Below are 18958 nucleotides of genomic sequence, written 5' to 3'. Positions count from 1 at the left end.
ACAGTGTTATATGGTCTGAGTTCAGAGCTACAGTGTTATATGGTCTGAGATCAGAGTGTTATATGGTCTGAGTGAGCTACAGTATATATGGTCTGAGTTCAGAGCTACAGTGTTATATGGTCTGAGATCAGAGCTACAGTGTTATATGGTCTGAGATCAGAGCTACAGTGTTATATGGTCTGAGTTCAGAGCTACAGTGTTATATGGTCTGAGTTCAGAGCTGTGTTAGTTCAGAGCTACAGTGTTATATGGTCTGAGTTCAGAGCTACAGTGTTATATGGTCTGAGTTCAGAGCTACAGTGTTATATGGTCTGAGTTCAGAGCTACAGTGTTATATGGTCTGAGTTCAGAGCTACAGTGTTATATGGTCTGAGTTCAGAGCTACAGTGTTATATGGTCTGAGTTCAGAGCTACAGTGTTATATGGTCTGAGTTCAGAGCTACAGTGTTATATGGTCTGAGTTCAGAGCTACAGTGTTATATGGTCTGAGTTCAGAGCTACAGTGTTATATGGTCTGAGTTCAGAGCTACAGTGTTATATGGTCTGAGTTCAGAGCTACAGTGTTATATGGTCTGAGTTCAGAGCTACAGTGTTATAACCCTGAGTTCAGAGCTACAGTGTTATAACCCTGAGTTCAGAGCTACAGTGTTATAACCTGAGTTCAGAGCTACAGTGTTATAACCCTGCATATATCTGCTCAATGGGAAAGTACATTTCAAGCTCGCCAAAGCAGTGAAACCGGGCGAGACGGTCAACCTGTAGCATGGGAAGGTCTGCGTTATCGGCTCAGAACATTGACATTTTACAGGCAGATTGAATGGAGCTCTGACCAAGATAAAATGAAACAGACGACAGCATCCTTTCACCTTCTTTATTAGGAGTGCAGTGACCTCTGACACCAGGATGGTGGGGGTTCATTTACCAACAATACAATCAGATCCATGGCAGACTGTAGAGAACAATACAATCAGATCCATGGCAGACTGTAGAGAACAATACAATCAGATCCATGGCAGACTGTAGAGAACAATACAATCAGATCCATGGCAGACTGTAGAGAACAATACAATCAGATCCATGTCAGACTGGCAGACTGTAGAGAACAAGAACAATACAATCAGATCCATGGCAGACTGTAGAGAACAATACAATCAGATCCAATGATCCATGTCAGACTGTAGAGAACAATACAATCAGATCCATGGCAGACTGTAGAGAACAATACAATCAGATCCATGGCAGACTGTAGAGAACAATACAATCAGATCCATGGCAGACTGTAGAGAACAATACAATCAGATCCATGGCAGACTGTAGAGAACAATACAATCAGATCCATGGCAGACTGTAGAGAACAATACAATCAGATCCATGGCAGACTGTAGAGAACAATACAATCAGATCCATGGCAGACTGTAGAGAACAATACAATCAGATCCATGGCAGACTGTAGAGAACAATACAATCAGATCCATGGCAGACTGTAGAGAACAATACAATCAGATCCATGGCAGACTGTAGATCCATGGCAGACTGAACAATACAATCAGATCCATGGCAGACTGTAGAGAACAATACAATCAGATCCATGGCAGACTACAATCAGATCCATGGCAGAACAATACAATCAGATCCATGGCAGACTGTAGAGAACAATACAATCAGATCCATGGCAGACTGTAGAGAACAATACAATCAGATCCATGGCAGACTGTAGAGAACAATACAATCAGATCCATGGCAGACTGTAGAGAACAATACAATCAGATCCATGGTAGACTGTAGAGAACAATACAATCAGATCCATGGCAGACTGTAGAGAACAATACAATCAGATCCATGGCAGACTGTAGAGAACAATACAATCAGATCCATGGCAGACTGTAGAGAACAATACAATCAGATCCATGGCAGACTGTAGAGAACAATACAATCAGATCCATGGCAGACTGTAGAGAACAATACAATCAGATCCATGGTAGACTGTAGAGAACAATACAATCAGATCCATGGCAGACTGTAGAGAACAATACAATCAGATCCATGGCAGACTGTAGAGAACAAATCACAATCAGATCCATGGTAGACTGTAGAGAACAATACAATCAGATCCATGGCAGACTGTAGAGAACAATACAATCAGATCCATGGCAGACTGTAGAGAACAATACAATCAGATCCATGGCAGACTGTAGAGAACAATACAATCAGATCCATGGCAGACTGTAGAGAACAATACAATCAGATCCATGGCAGACTAGAGAACAATACAATCAGATCCATGGCAGACTGTAGAGAACAATACAATCAGATCCATGGCAGACTGTAGAGAACAATACAATCAGATCCATGGCAGACTGTAGAGAACAATACAATCAGATCCATGTCAGACTGTAGAGAACAATACAATCAGATCCATGTCAGACTGTAGAGAACAATACAATCAGATCCATGGCAGACTGTAGAGAACAATACAATCAGATCCATGGCAGACTGTAGAGAACAATACAATCAGATCCATGGCAGACTGTAGAGAACAATACAATCAGATCCATGGCAGACTGTAGAGAACAATACAATCAGATCAATGGCAGACTGTAGAGAACAATACAATCAGATCCATGGCAGACTGTAGAGAACAAATACAATCAGATCCATGGCATGATATGGTCTATGGATCTTTTAGTATGGAGTCTTACTGTGGAGAGACATTGACAGGAAGTAACAGGCAGACAGGAAGTGGAAACAGAAATCAGCTGAGAGGAGGAAGGAGCTTTAAGGGTTCAACATTGTGTTATGGTGAAGAGAACTTGACCTGGAAGAGAAGGTGAGTGGACAGAGATGTCCCATGATGACATTGAGCCAGACAGACTCAGTTTACAGCTTCCTGCAGGGAGACGACTACAACACAGTGGGTTTCATAGCAGCTCTTCCTCTCCCAGTGGTTGAGAGGGGAGTGACCTACACTGTGAAGAGTTAAGGGCCTAACTAAAGCAGTGGATCATACTGTCCCTGTCTGTTCCTCTCAGGTACAGTCCCCTGTCCCAATGCCACAGATCCACACCATCAGAGAGAATCAGGCTGTATATTTTCCGGAGCCAGTCAGTCAGTGAAGCGTGGACTCTAGCGCTTCCTGGTGGAGAGAGTGGAGGAGGGACGGTTCAGGCTGAGCTGAGGGAAGTGAACTGTGGGGGTTCTGGCTGTGGGACCGTAGAGACCCAGGTTACGGGCTGCAGCTGACCTCCTGTGCTGTTTCACACTCGGGAAGGGTGAGAATACCTGCTGGGGGGTGGAGGGGCAGGGGAGAGGGAGGGAGGGGGATAGCTGGGGTACCCGGAGGAGGGTTAGTGGGGTAGTAGGGGGTTAGAGAGGGGGAGGAGGGGGTTAGAGAGGGGAGGAGGGGGGAGAGAATTTAGAGGGGCAGGAGGGGAGGAGGGGGTTAGAGAGGGGTGGAGGGGGTTAGAGGGGAGGAGGGGGTTAGAGAGGGTAACAGGGGGTTAGAGAGGGTAACAGTTGGGTTAGGGGAGGGAGGAGGGGGGGGGAGAGGGGTAGGAGGGGGTTAGAGAGGGTAGTAGGGGGTTAGAGAGGGGAGGAGGGGGTTAGAGAGGGGAGGAGGGGGTTAGAGAGGGGAGGAGGGGGTTAGAGAGGGTAACAGGGGGTTAAAGAGGGGAGGAGGGGGTGAGAGAGGGGAGTAGGGGTTAGAGAGGGTAACAGGGGGTTAGAGAGGGTAACAGGGGGTTAGAGAGGGTAGGAGGGGGTTAGAGAGGGTAACAGGGGGTTTAGAGAGGGGAGGAGGGGGTTAGTGAGGGTAACAGGGGGTTAGAGAGGGGAGGAGGGGGTTAGTGAGGGTAACAGGGGGTGGGGGGTTAGAGAGGGGAGGAGGGGGTTAGTGAGGGTAACAGGGGGGGGGTAAGAGAGGGAACAGGGGGTTAGAGAGGGGAGGAGGGGGTTAGTGAGGGTAACAGGGGGAGGGGGGTTAGAGAGGGTAGGGGGAGGGGGTTAGTGAGGGTAACAGGGGAGGGGGTTAGTGAGGGTAACAGGGGAGGGGGTTAGTGAGGGGTAACAGGGGAGGGGGTTAGTGAGGGTAACAGGGGAGGGGGTTAGTGAGGGTAACAGGGGAGGGGGTTAGAGAGGGTAACAGGGGAGGGGGTTAGTGAGGGTAACAGGGGAGGGGGTTAGAGAGGGTAAAAGGGGGTTAGTGAGGGTAACAGGGGGAGGGGGGTTAGAGAGGGTAAAAGGAGTAGGGGGGTTAGTGAGGGTAACAGGGCTACCAGGAGAGAGTCTCATACAGTAGATGTTCTGAGAGGAGATTGAAGGGTCAGACTGTTGATGGTGGTGGTGGTGTGATGAGGGTGGTCGAGGAAGAGGAGGCAGGACAGGTAGCTCTGGGATGGTGGGAGAGGAGGGTAGTGTGTCTGGGTCAGTCCCTCTAGGAGAGCAGGGTAGTGTGTCTGGGTCAGTCTCTCTAGGAGAGGAGGGTAGTGTGTCTGGGTCAGTCTCTCTAGGAGAGCAGGGTAGTGTGTCTGGGTCAGTCCCTCTAGGAGAGGAGGGTAGTGTGTCTGGGTCAGTCTCTGTAGGAGAGCAGGGTAGTGTGTCTGGGTCAGTCTCTCTAGGAGAGGAGGGTAGTGTGTCTGGGTCAGTCTCTCTAGGAGAGGAGGGTAGTGTGTCTGGGTCAGTCTCTCTAGGAGAGGAGGGTAGTGTGTCTGGGTCAGTCTCTCTAGGAGAGGAGGGTAGTGTGTCTGGGTCAGTCTCTCTAGGAGAGGAGGGTAGTGTGTCTGGGTCAGTCTCTCTAGGAGAGGAGGGTAGTGTGTCTGGGTCAGTCTCTCTAGGAGAGCAGGGTAGTAGAGGTGGGGTCTGGTTTAGTTCTGATCCAGAGTCCAGCTCTAGAGACAACAGGTGCTCCTCCTCTTCCACCACAGCTGGCACCTCCTTACTGGAGGCCTGGGCAGGAGACACAGGGAGGTGACTACCCTCATCATCATCAGCCTTTCCCTCACCCACTCCATCTCTCTCCTCCATCTGGTGAGGGTGTCTGTCCTCCTCCGTCTGGTGAGGGTGTCTGTCCTCCTCCGTCTGGTGAGGGTGTCTGTCCTCCTCCGTCTGGTGAGGGCGTCTGTCCTCCTCCGTCTGGTGAGGGCGTCTGTCCTCCTCCGTCTGGTGAGGGCGTCTGTCCTCCTCCGTCTGGTGAGGGTGTCTGTCCTCCTCCGTCTGGTGAGGGCGTCTGTCCTCCTCCGTCTGGTGAGGGCGTCTGTCCTCCTCCGTCTGGTGAGGGCGTCTGTCCTCCTCCGTCTGGTGAGGGCGTCTGTCCTCCTCCGTCTGGTGAGGGCGTCTGTCCTCCTCCGTCTGGTGAGGGCGTCTGTCCTCCTCCGTCTGGTGAGGGCGTCTGTCCTCCTCCGTCTGATGAGGGTGTCTGTCCTCCTCCGTCTGGTGAGGGCGTCTGTCCTCCTCCGTCTGATGAGGGTGTCTGTCCTCCTCCGTCTGGTGAGGGTGTCTGTCCTCCTCCGTCTGGTGAGGGCGTCTGTCCTCCTCCGTCTGATGAGGGCGTCTGTCCTCCTCCGTCTGATGAGGGCGTCTGTCCTCCTCCGTCTGATGAGGGCGTCTGTCCTCCTCCGTCTGATGAGGGCGTCTGTCCTCCTCCGTCTGATGAGGGCGTCTGTCCTCCTCCGTCTGATGAGGGTGTCTGTCCTCCTCCGTCTGATGAGGGTGTCTGTCCTCCTCCGTCTGATGAGGGTGTCTGTCCTCCTCCGTCTGGTGAGGGTGTCTGTCCTCCTCCGTCTGGTGAGGGTGTCTGTCCTCCTCCGTCTGGTGAGGGTGTCTGTCCTCCTCCGTCTGGTGAGGGTGTCTGTCCTCCTCCGTCTGGTGAGGGTGTCTGTCCTCCTCCGTCTGGTGAGGGTGTCTGTCCTCCTCCGTCTGGTGAGGGTGTCTGTCCTCCTCCGTCTGATGAGGGTGTCTGTCCTCCTCCGTCTGATGAGGGTGTCTGTCCTCCTCCGTCTGATGAGGGTGTCTGTCCTCCTCCGTCTGATGAGGGTGTCTGTCCTCCATGTCTCCAAACCCTAGCTGTACCCGTGCCCGGGCTATGTTCCTGCGGTGGGCACGTACGTGGGCACGCCAGGGGGACCCCACCCTGCTCTGACAGTCTTCAGCATGAGATACCAGTCTGTTCCTCCCCCTCTCCCCGCTAGGGGTGGGGTTAGGGGCGGGGCCAGGGGTGGCAGGGCTGGACTGTGCCTGAGGCAGGGGGACACCTCGCAGGCTGGAGGGAGAGTGTTTCAGGCTGTTCCTGGGCTTCCTGCCTAGCAACAGGTGGTTGACGACAGGAGAAGGATGTAGCTGAGATGCTAACACGCTGGTGGCTGGACATCTATCTACAGAGAGAACACACACAGGTCAATGCCTACTGCAGCAGCAGGACTGTAATAACACCATAGCATGACGTGAATATAAAGAGGATTCCACATGCAGCAATAAGAAACATCTAGCATTAAGACAACAATCTGGCTCTGCCCCAACCTCAGACCTCAGCGCAGAGCTTACATTTATCACGGGAACCAGATGAAGAAGCTTACAGAGTTACATAAAATACTGCTTTGGGTTATAAGGAGCTTTGAGTCCTGATTACTGAAGACAGACACATCTGGGAGTTAGAAAAATAGTTTGGGGAAAAGAAGCTCGGGAGCCAAATCCAATGGAAGTCTGTTACACAAGTAGTAGATTCCTATTAAGTGATGCCGTGTTTAGATGGGGAGCCAACAGGCCAGACAGAATGACACTCTCCTGTCAGTCACAGAGAAGAGCCAGCACCATCCAACGCCAGACCAGCACCATCCAACGCCAGACCAGCACCATCCAACGCCAGACCAGCACCATCCAACGCCAGACCAGCACCATCCAACGCCAGACCAGCACCATCCAACGCCAGACCAGCACCATCCAACCCCAGACCAGCACCATCCAACGCCAGACCAGCTAACAGCAGATCCTGAATCTATCCATCTATAGACACCACCACCTCCTCAATCTATCCATCTATAGACACCACCACCTCCTCAATCTATGCATCTATAGACACCACCACCTCCTCAATCTATCCATCTATAGACACCACCACCTCCAATCAATCTATCAGATCTATCCATCTATAGACACCACCACCTCTCAATCTATCCATCTACAGACACCACCACCTCCTCAATCTATCCATCTACAGACACCACCACCTCCTCAATCTATCCATCTACAGACACCACCACCTCCTCAATCTATCCATCTATAGACACCACCACCTCCTCAATCTATCCATCTACAGACACCACCACCTCCTCAATCTATCCATCTATAGACATCACCACCTCCTCAATCTATCCATCTATAGACACCACCACCTCCTCAATCTATCCATCTATAGACACCACCACCTCCTCAATCTATCCATCTATAGACACCACCACCTCCTCAATCTATCCATCTATAGACACCACCACCTCCTCAATCTATCCATCTATAGACACCACCACCTCCTCAATCTATCCATCTATAGACACCACCACCTCCTCAATCTATCCATCTATAGACACCACCACCTCCTCAATCTATCCATCTACAGACACCACCACCTCCTCAATCTATCCATCTATAGACACCACCACAATCTCCTCAATCTATCCATCTATAGACACCACCACCTCCTCAATCTATCCATCTATAGACACCACCACCTCCTCAATCTATCCATCTATAGACACCACCACCTCCTCATCTATCTATCCATCTATAGACACCACCACCTCCTCAATCTATCCATCTACAGACACCACCACCTCCTCAATCTATCCATCTATAGACACCACCACCTCCTCAATCTATCCATCTATAGACACCACCACCTCCTCAATCTATCCATCTACAGACACCACCACCTCCTCAATCTATCCATCTATAGACACCACCACCTCCTCAATCTATCCATCTATAGACACCACCACCTCCTCAATCTATCCATCTATAGACACCACCACCTCCTCAATCTATCCATCTATAGACACCACCACCTCCTCAATCTATCCATCTATAGACACCACCACCTCCTCAATCTATCCATCTACAGACACCACCACCTCCTCAATCTATCCATCTATAGACACCACCACCTCCTCAATCTATCCATCTATAGACACCACCACCTCCTCAATCTATCCATCTATAGACATCACCACCTCCTCAATCTATCCATCTATAGACACCACCACCTCCTCAATCTATCCATCTATAGACACCACCACCTCCTCAATCTATCCATCTATAGACACCACCACCTCCTCAATCTATCCATCTATAGACACCACCACCTCCTCAATCTATCCATCTATAGACACCACCACCTCCTCAATCTATCCATCTACAGACACCACCACCTCCTCAATCTATCCATCTATAGACACCACCACCTCCTCAATCTATCCATCTACAGACACCACCACCTCCTCAATCTATCCATCTATAGACACCACCACCTCCTCAATCTATCCATCTATAGACACCACCACCTCCTCAATCTATCCATCTATAGACACCACCACCTCCTCAATCTATCCATCTATAGACACAACCACCTCCTCAATCTATCCATCTATAGACACCACCACCTCCTCAATCTATCCATCTACAGACACCACCACCTCCTCAATCTATCCATCTATAGACACCACCACCTCCTCAATCTATCCATCTATAGACACCACCACCTCCTCAATCTATCCATCTACAGACACCACCACCTCCTCAATCTATCCATCTATAGACATCACCACCTCCTCAATCTATCCATCTATAGACACCACCACCTCCTCAATCTATCCATCTATAGACACCACCACCTCCTCAATCTATCCATCTACAGACACCACCACCTCCTCAATCTATCCATCTATAGACACCACCACCTCCTCAATCTATCCATCACCACCACCTCCTCAATCCATCTATAGACACCACCACCTCCTCAATCTATCCATCTATAGACACCACCACCTCCTCAATCTATCCATCTATAGACACCACCACCTCCTCAATCTATCCATCTATAGACACCACCACCTCCTCAATCTATCCATCTATAGACATCACCACCTCCTCAATCTATCCATCTATAGACACCACCACCTCCTCAATCTATCCATCTATAGACACCACCACCTCCTCAATCTATCCATCTATAGACACCACCACCTCCTCAATCTATCCATCTATAGACACCACCACCTCCTCAATCTATCCATCTATCCATCTATAGACACCACCACCTCCTCAATCTATCCATCTACAGACACCACCACCTCCTCAATCTATCCATCTATAGACACCACCACCTCCTCAATCTATCCATCTATAGACATCACCACCTCCTCAATCTATCCATCTATAGACACCACCACCTCCTCAATCTATCCATCTATAGACACCCACCACCTCAATCTATCCTCAATCTATCCATCTATAGACACCACCACCTCCTCAATCTATCCATCTATAGACACTACCCAATCTATCCATCTAGACACCACCACCTCCTCAATCTATCCATCTATAGACACCACCACCTCCTCAATCTATCCATCTATAGACACCACCACCTCAATCTATCCATCTATAGACACCACCACCTCCTCAATCTATCCATCTATAGACACCACCACCTCCTCAACCACCTATCCATCTCTATGGACATCACCACCTCCTCAATCTATCCATCTACAGACACCACCACCTCCTCAATCTATCCATCTATAGACACCACCACCTCCTCAATCTATCCATCTACAGACACCACCACCTCCTCAATCTATCCATCTACAGACACCACCACCTCCTCAATCTATCCATCTATAGACATCACCACCTCCTCAATCTATCCATCTATAGACATCACCACCTCCTCAATCAGATCCATCTATAGACACCACCACCTCCTCAATCTATCCATCTATAGACACCACCACCTCCTCAATCTATCCATCTATAGACACACCACCTCCTCAATCTATCCATCTACAGACACCACCACCTCCTCAATCTATCCATCTATAGACACCACCACCTCCTCAATCTATCCATCTATAGACATCACCACCTCCTCAATCTATCCATCTATAGACACCACCACCTCCTCAATATATCCATCTATAGACACCACCACCTCCTCAACATATCCATCTATAGACATCACCACCTCCTCAACATATCCATCTATAGACATCACCACCTCCTCAATATATCCATCTATAGACATCACCACCTCCTCAATCTATCCATCTATAGACACCACCACCTCCTCAATCTATCCATCTACAGACACCACCACCTCCTCAATCTATCCATCTATAGACACCACCACCTCCTCAATATATCCATCTACAGACATCACCACCTCCTCAATATATCCATCTATAGACACCACCACCTCCATCTATAGTTCTATCCATCTATCTATAGACATCCACCACCTCAATCTATCCATCTATAGACACCACCTCCTCATCATCTATAGACACCACCACCTCCTCAATCTATCCATCTATAGACACCACCACCTCCTCAATCTATCCATCTATCCATCTACCTAGACTCAATCTACCTCTATACACAATCCTCAATCTATCCATCTATAGACACCACCACCTCCTCAATCTATCCATCTATAGACACCACCACCTCCTCAATCTATCCATCTACAGACACCACCACCTCCTCAATCTATCCATCTATAGACACCACCACCTCCTCCATCTATCCATCTATAGACACCACCACCTCCTCAATCTATCCATCTATAGACACCACCACCTCCTCAATCTATCCATCTATCTAGACACCACCACCTCCTCAATCTATCCATCTACAGACACCACCACCTCCTCAATCTATCCATCTATAGACACCACCACCTCCTCAATCTATCCATCTACAGGACACCACCACCTCCTCAATCTATCCATCTATAGACACCACCACCTCCTCAATCTATCCATCTATAGACACCACCACCTCCCATCAATCTATCCATCTATGGACACCACCACCTCCTCAATCTATCCATCTATAGACACCACCACCTCCTCAATCTATCCATCTATAGACACCACCACCTCCTCAATCTATCCATCTATAGACATCACCACCTCCTCAATCTATCCATCTATGGACACCACCACCTCCTCAATCTATCCATCTATAGACACCACCACCTCCTCAATCTATCCATCTATAGACACCACCACCTCCTCAATCTATCCATCTATAGACATCAGCATCTATGGACACCACCACCTCAATCTATCCATCTATAGACACCACCACCTCCTCAATCTATCCATCTATAGACACCACCACCTCCTCAATCATATCCATCTACAGACACCACCACCTCCTCAATCTATCCATCTATAGACACCACCACCTCCTCAATCTATCCATCTACAGACACCACCACCTCCTCAATCTATCCATCTATAGACACCACCACCTCCTCAATCTATCCATCTATGACACCACCACCTCCTCAATCTATCCATCTATAGACATCCATCACCTCCTCAATCTATCCATCTACAGACACCACCACCTCCTCAATCTATCCATCTACAGACACCACCACCTCCTCAATCTATCCATCTATAGACACCACCACCTCCTCAACATATCCATCTACAGACACCACCACCTCCTCAATCTATCCATCTATAGACACCACCACCTCCTCAATCTATCCATCTATAGACACCACCACCTCCTCAATCTATCCATCTACAGACACCACCACCTCCTCAATCTATCCATCTATAGACACCACCACCTCCTCAATCTATCCATCTATAGACATCACCACCTCCTCAATCTATCCATCTATAGACACCACCACCTCCTCAATCTATCCATCTATAGACACCACCACCTCCTCAATCAATCTATCCATCTATAGACACCACCACCTCCTCAATCTATCCATCTATAGACACCACCACCTCCTCAATCTATCCATCTATAGACATCACCACCTCCTCAATCTATCCATCTATAGACACCACCACCTCCTCAATCTATCCATCTATAGACACCACCACCTCCTCAATCTATCCATCTATAGACACCACCACCTCCTCAATCTATCCATCTATAGACACCACCACCTCCTCAATCTATCCATCTATAGACACCACCACCTCCTCAATCTATCCATCTATAGACACCACCACCTCCTCAATCTATCCATCTACAGACACCACCACCTCCTCAATCTATCCATCTATAGACACCACCACCTCAATCTCCATCTATCACCACCATCCTATCCATCTATAGACACCACCACCTCCTCAATCTATCCATCTACAGACACCACCACCTCCTCCATCTATCACATCTATCCAATCTATCCAGACACCACCACCTCCTCAATCTATCCATCTACAGACACCACCACCTCCTCAATCTCATCCATCTACAGACACCACCACCTCCTCAATCTATCCATCTACAGACACCACCACCTCCTCAATCTATCCATCTACAGACACCACCACCTCCTCAATCTATCCATCTATAGACACCACCACCTCCTCAATCTGTCCATCTATAGACACCACCACCTCCTCAATCTATCCATCTCCATCTAGACACCACCACCTCCTCAATCTATCCATCTACAGACACCACCACCTCCTCAATCTATCCATCTATAGACACCACCACCTCCTCAATCTATCCATCTATAGACATCACCACCTCCTCAATCTATCCATCTATAGACACCACCACCTCCTCAATCCATCCATCTATCCATCTATAGACACCACCACCTCCTCAATCTATCCATCTATAGACACCACCACCTCCTCAATCTATCCATCTATAGACACCACCACCTCCTCAATCTATCCATCTACAGACACCACCACCTCACTCAATCTATCCATCTATAGACACCACCACCTCCTCAATCTATCCATCTACAGACACCACCACCTCCTCAATCTATCCATCTATGGACACCACCACCTCCTCAATCTATCCATCTACAGTCTATAGACACAATCTATCCATCTATAGACACCACCACCTCCTCAATCTATCCATCTATGGACATCACCACCTCCTCAATCTATCCATCTATAGACACCACCACCTCCTCAATCTATCCATCTATAGACACCACCACCTCCTCAATCTATCCATCTATGGACACCACCACCTCCTCAATCTATCCATCTATAGACACCACCACCTCCTCAATCTATCCATCTATAGACACCACCACCTCCTCAATCTATCCATCTACAGACACCACCACCTCCTCAATCTATACAGACATCACCACCTCCTCAATCTATCCATCTATAGACACCACCACCTCCTCAATCTATCCATCTATAGACACCACCACCTCCTCCAATCTAATCCATCTATAGACACCACCACCTCCTCAATCTATCCATCTATAGACACCACCACCTCCTCAATCTATCCATCTATAGACACCACCACCTCCTCACACCACCACCTCCTCAATCTATCCATCTATAGACACCACCACCTCCTCCTCCATCTATCCATCTATAGACACCACCACCTCCTCAATCTATCCATCTATAGACACCACCACCTCCTCAATCTATCCATCTATAGACACCACCACCTCCTCAATCTATCCATCTATAGACACCACCACCTCCTCAATCTATCCATCTATAGACACCACCACCTCCTCAATCTATCCATCTATAGACACCACCACCTCCTCAATCTATCCATCTATAGACACCACCACCTCCTCAATCTATCCATCTATAGACACCACCACCTCCTCAATCTATCCATCTATAGACACCACCACCTCCTCAATCTATCCATCTATAGACATCACCACCTCCTCAATCTATCCATCTATAGACACCACCACCTCCTCAATCTATCCATCTATAGACACCACCACCTCCTCAATCTATCCATCTATAGACACCACCACCTCCTCAATCTATCCATCTATAGACACCACCACCTCCTCAATCTATCCATCTATAGACATCACCACCTCCTCAATCTATCCATCTACAGACACCACCACCTCCTCAATCTATCCATCTATAGACACCACCACCTCCTCAATCTATCCATCTACAGACACCACCACCTCCTCAATCTATCCATCTACAGACACCACCACCTCCTCAATCTATCCATCTATAGACACCACCACCTCCTCAATCTATCCATCTATAGACACCACCACCTCCTCAATCTATCCATCTACAGACACCACCACCTCCTCAATCTATCCATCTACAGACACCACCACCTCCTCAATCTATCCATCTATAGACACCACCACCTCCTCAATCTATCCATCTATAGACACCACCACCTCCTCAATCTATCCATCTATAGACACCACCACCTCCTCAATCTATCCATCTATAGACACCACCACCTCCTCAATCTATCCATCTATAGACATCACCACCTCCTCAATCTATCCATCTACAGACACCACCACCTCCTCAATCTATCCATCTATCACCACCACCTCCTCAATCTATCCATCTACAGACACCACCACCTCCTCAATCTATCCATCTATAGACACCACCACCTCCTCAATCTATCCATCTATAGACACCACCACTATCCATCTATAGACACCACCACCTCAATCTATCCATCTATAGACACCACCACCTCCTCAATCTATCCATCTATAGACACCACCACCTCCTCAATCTATCCATCTATAGACACCACCACCTCCTCAATCTATCCATCTATAGACACCACCACCTCCTCAATCTATCCATCTATGGACACCACCACCTCCTCAATCTATCCATCTATAGACACCACCACCTCCTCAATCTATCCATCTATGGACACCACCACCTCCTCAATCTATCCATCTACAGACACCACCACCTCCTCAATCTATCCATCTATAGACACCACCACCTCCTCAATCTATCCATCTATAGACACCACCACCTCCTCAATCTATCCATCTATAGACACCACCACCTCCTCAATCTATCCATCTATAGACACCACCACCTCCTCAATCTATCCATCTATAGACACCACCACCTCCTCAATCTATCCATCTACAGACACCACCACCTCCTCAATCTATCCATCTACAGACACCACCACCTCCTCAATCTATCCATCTACAGACACCACCACCTCCTCAATCTATCCATCTATAGACACCACCACCTCCTCAATCTATCCATCTACAGACACCACCACCTCCTCAATCTATCCATCTACAGACACCACCACCTCCTCAATCTATCCATCTATAGACACCACCACCTCCTCAATCTATCCATCTACAGACACCACCACCTCCTCAATCTATCCATCTATAGACACCACCACCTCCTCAATCTATCCATCTACAGACACCACCACCTCCTCAATCTATCCATCTATAGACACCACCACCTCCTCAATCTATCCATCTATAGACACCACCACCTCCTCAATCTATCCATCTATAGACACCACCACCTCCTCAATCTATCCATCTATAGACACCACCACCTCCTCAATCTATCCATCTATAGACACCACCACCTCCTCAATCTATCCATCTATAGACACCACCACCTCCTCAATCTATCCATCTATAGACACCACCACCTCCTCAATCTATCCATCTATAGACACCACCACCTCCTCAATCTATCCATCTATAGACACCACCACCACCACCACCTCCTCAATCTATCCATCTATAGACACCACCACCTCCTCAATCTATCCATCTATAGACACCACCACCTCCTCAATCTATCCATCTATAGACACCACCACCTCCTCAATCTATCCATCTATAGACACCACCACCTCCTCTATAGACAATCAATCTATCCATCTATAGACACCACCACCTCCTCAATCTATCCATCTATAGACACCACCACCTCCTCAATCTATCCATCTATAGACACCACCACCTCCTCAATCTATCCATCTATAGACACCACCACCTCCTCAATCTATCCATCTACAGACACCACCACCTCCTCAATCTATCCATCTACAGACACCACCACCTCCTCAATCTATCCATCTATCTACAGACACCACCACCTCCTCAATCTATCCATCTACAGACACCACCACCTCCTCAATCTATCCATCTATAGACACCACCACCTCCTCAATCTATCCATCTATAGACACCACCACCTCCTCAATCACCATCCATCTATCCATCTATAGACACCACCACCTCCTCAATCTATCCATCTATAGACACCACCACCTCCTCAATCTATCCATCTATAGACACCACCACCTCCTCAATCTATCCATCTATAGACACCACCACCTCCTCCTCAATCTATCCATCTATCCACACCACCACCCTCCTCAATCTATCCATCTATAGACACCACCACCTCCTCAATCTATCCATCTATAGACACCACCACCTCCTCAATCTATCCATCTATAGACACCACCACCTCCTCAATCTATCCATCTATAGACACCACCACCTCCTCAATCTATCCATCTATAGACACCACCACCTCCTCAATCTATCCATCTATAGACACCACCACCTCCTCAATCTATCCATCTATAGACACCACCACCTCCTCAATCTATCCATCTATAGACACCACCACCTCCTCAATCTATCCATCTATAGACACCACCACCTCCTCAATCTATCCATCTATAGACACCACCACCTCCTCAATCTATCCATCTATAGACACCACCACCTCCTCAATCTATCCATCTATAGACACCACCACCTCCTCAATCTATCCATCTATAGACACCACCACCTCCTCAATCTATCCATCTATAGACACCACCACCTCCTCAATCTATCCATCTATAGACACCACCACCTCCAATCTATCAATCTATCCATCTATAGACACCACCACCTCCATCTATAGACACCACTACCCATCTATCTATAGACACCACCACCTCCTCAATCTATCCATCTATAGACACCACCACCTCCTCAATCTATCCATCTATAGACACCACCACCTCCTCAATCTATCCATCTATAGACACCACCACCTCCTCAATCTATCCATCTATAGACACCACCACCTCCTCAATCTATCCATCTATAGAGACACCACCACCTCTCCTCAATCTGTCCATCTATAGACACCACCACCTCCTCAATCTATCCATCTATAGACACCACCACCTCCTCAATCTATCCATCTATAGACACCACCACCTCCTCAATCTATCCATCTATAGACACCACCACCTCCTCAATCTATCCATCTATAGGCACCACCACCTACTCAATCTATCCATCTATAGGCACCACCACCTCCTCAATCTGTCCATCTATAGACACCACCACCTCCTCAATCTATCCATCTATAGACACCACCACCTCAATCTATCCATCTATAGACACCACCACCTCCTCAATCTATCCATCTATAGACACCACCACCTCCTCAATCTATCCATCTATAGACACCACCACCTCCTCAATCTATCCATCTATAGACACCACCACCTCCTCAATCTATCCATCTATAGACACCACCACCTCCTCAATCTATCCATCTATAGACACCACCACATAGAGGTGTGTGAGGGCTGTTGGGGAATAATCAGAATTAGTTGGTAACATAGATAAGATGTTTTATTCTCATTATATGCTTGTGAGTTACTTCTCATCAGAATGTCTATGTTTGGATAATACTGTTGGCCGGTTGCAGTTATCTGTTCTCTGTCCTGGGGTCAGTTAGTTGGGCCGCAGAGAGGGGAGAGGTCAAACTTGTCTTCATATGTAAACATGTCTTTTAAACCAATTATCTCTTGGCTCCACAATGTCTGTGTGCCAGTCACTGTGTCTCTGTGATCTTGTCCACGAGGGGTGTATTTGATATATGGATGTTGATCAGGTTTTGTTTTATGGTCCTGAGAGCGAGATAAGAACATAGTTTAGGAGACAAAGCTGAACAATAATTTATAGCCAATGCTGTCTGGCTATGTGTGTCTTTGCTATAAAGGATCTCAGTTGCAATGTGTAAGGACAAGCATTTCGCTACACTCGCATTAACATCTGCTAACCATGTGTATGTGACAAATAAAATTTGATTTGACTCTCAGAGAACTCATTGATAGACACTGAATTGATCTGAGAGTCACAGGGTTGTGATGGAGCTCATATAATTAAAGATGGACTTTATGATAACTCTGACTGGTGTGTGGTTTGCCCTCATGATTTGGTAAATACAAGACATTTCCATGACATTTGACAGTGTGTGTGTAGAGTTGACAGTGTGTGTGTAGAGTTGACAGTGTGTGTGTAGAGTTGATAGTGTGTGTGTAGAGTTGACAGTGTGTGTGTAGAGTTGACAGTGTGTGTGTGTAGAGTTGACAGTGTGTGTAATAATAATAATAATAATATATGCCATTTAGCTGACGCTTTTGTCCAAAGCGACTTGACAGTCATGTGTGCATACATTTGACGTGTGGGTGGTTGACAGTGTGTTGAACCCAGTTGACCCTGGCGTGTAGAGTTGCCATGCTCTACCAACTGAGCCACAGAAGGACCACAGTGTGTGTGTAGAGTTGACAGTGTGTGTGTGTGTGTAGAGTTGACAGTGTGTGTGTGTAGAGTTGACAGTGTGTGTGTGTGTGTGTGTAGAGTTGACAGTGTGTGTGTTGACAGTGTGTGTGTGTAGAGTTGACAGTGTGTGTGTGTAGAGTTGACAGTGTGTGTGTGTGTGTAGAGTTGACAGTGTGTGTGTAGAGTTGTGTAGAGTTGACAGTGTGTTGACAGTGTGTGTAGAGTTGACAGTGTGTGTAGAGTTGACAGTGTGTGTAGAGTTGACAGTGTGTGTGTAGAGTTGACAGTGTGTGTAGAGTTGACAGTGTGTGTGTAGAGTTGACAGTGTGTGTGTAGAGT

At 47.6% G+C, this 18958-nt stretch overlaps 1 protein-coding gene and 1 long non-coding RNA gene across 3 annotated transcripts in view; both read right to left on the bottom strand.

Annotated features, from left to right (window-relative positions):
- Positions 1-4125: 4125 nt before the first annotated feature.
- The window catches only part of LOC127924966 (TBC1 domain family member 30-like), a 114904-nt gene continuing 100071 nt past the window's right edge, over positions 4126-18958 (bottom strand). The window contains 1 exon segment of the mRNA XM_052509628.1: positions 4126-6365. Within this exon segment, the coding sequence (XP_052365588.1) occupies positions 4126-6365 (2240 nt within the window).
- LOC127924968 (uncharacterized) lies at positions 7185-13296 on the bottom strand. 2 transcript variants are annotated; one of them, XR_008119430.1, is made up of 4 exons: positions 13211-13296; positions 13018-13050; positions 11175-11207; positions 7185-7250 (listed from the first exon to the last, which is right to left on the bottom strand). It is a non-coding gene; the product is annotated as an uncharacterized LOC127924968 (long non-coding RNA). The 2 variants fall into 2 exon arrangements; XR_008119429.1 differs by lacking the exon at positions 7185-7250 and adding an exon at positions 9769-9862.

Source organism: Oncorhynchus keta, unplaced genomic scaffold (genome assembly GCF_023373465.1).
Source record: "Oncorhynchus keta strain PuntledgeMale-10-30-2019 unplaced genomic scaffold, Oket_V2 Un_contig_4832_pilon_pilon, whole genome shotgun sequence".
NCBI classification, from domain to species: domain Eukaryota; kingdom Metazoa; phylum Chordata; class Actinopteri; order Salmoniformes; family Salmonidae; genus Oncorhynchus; species Oncorhynchus keta.
This window is presented reverse-complemented; position numbering and strand designations above follow the sequence as displayed.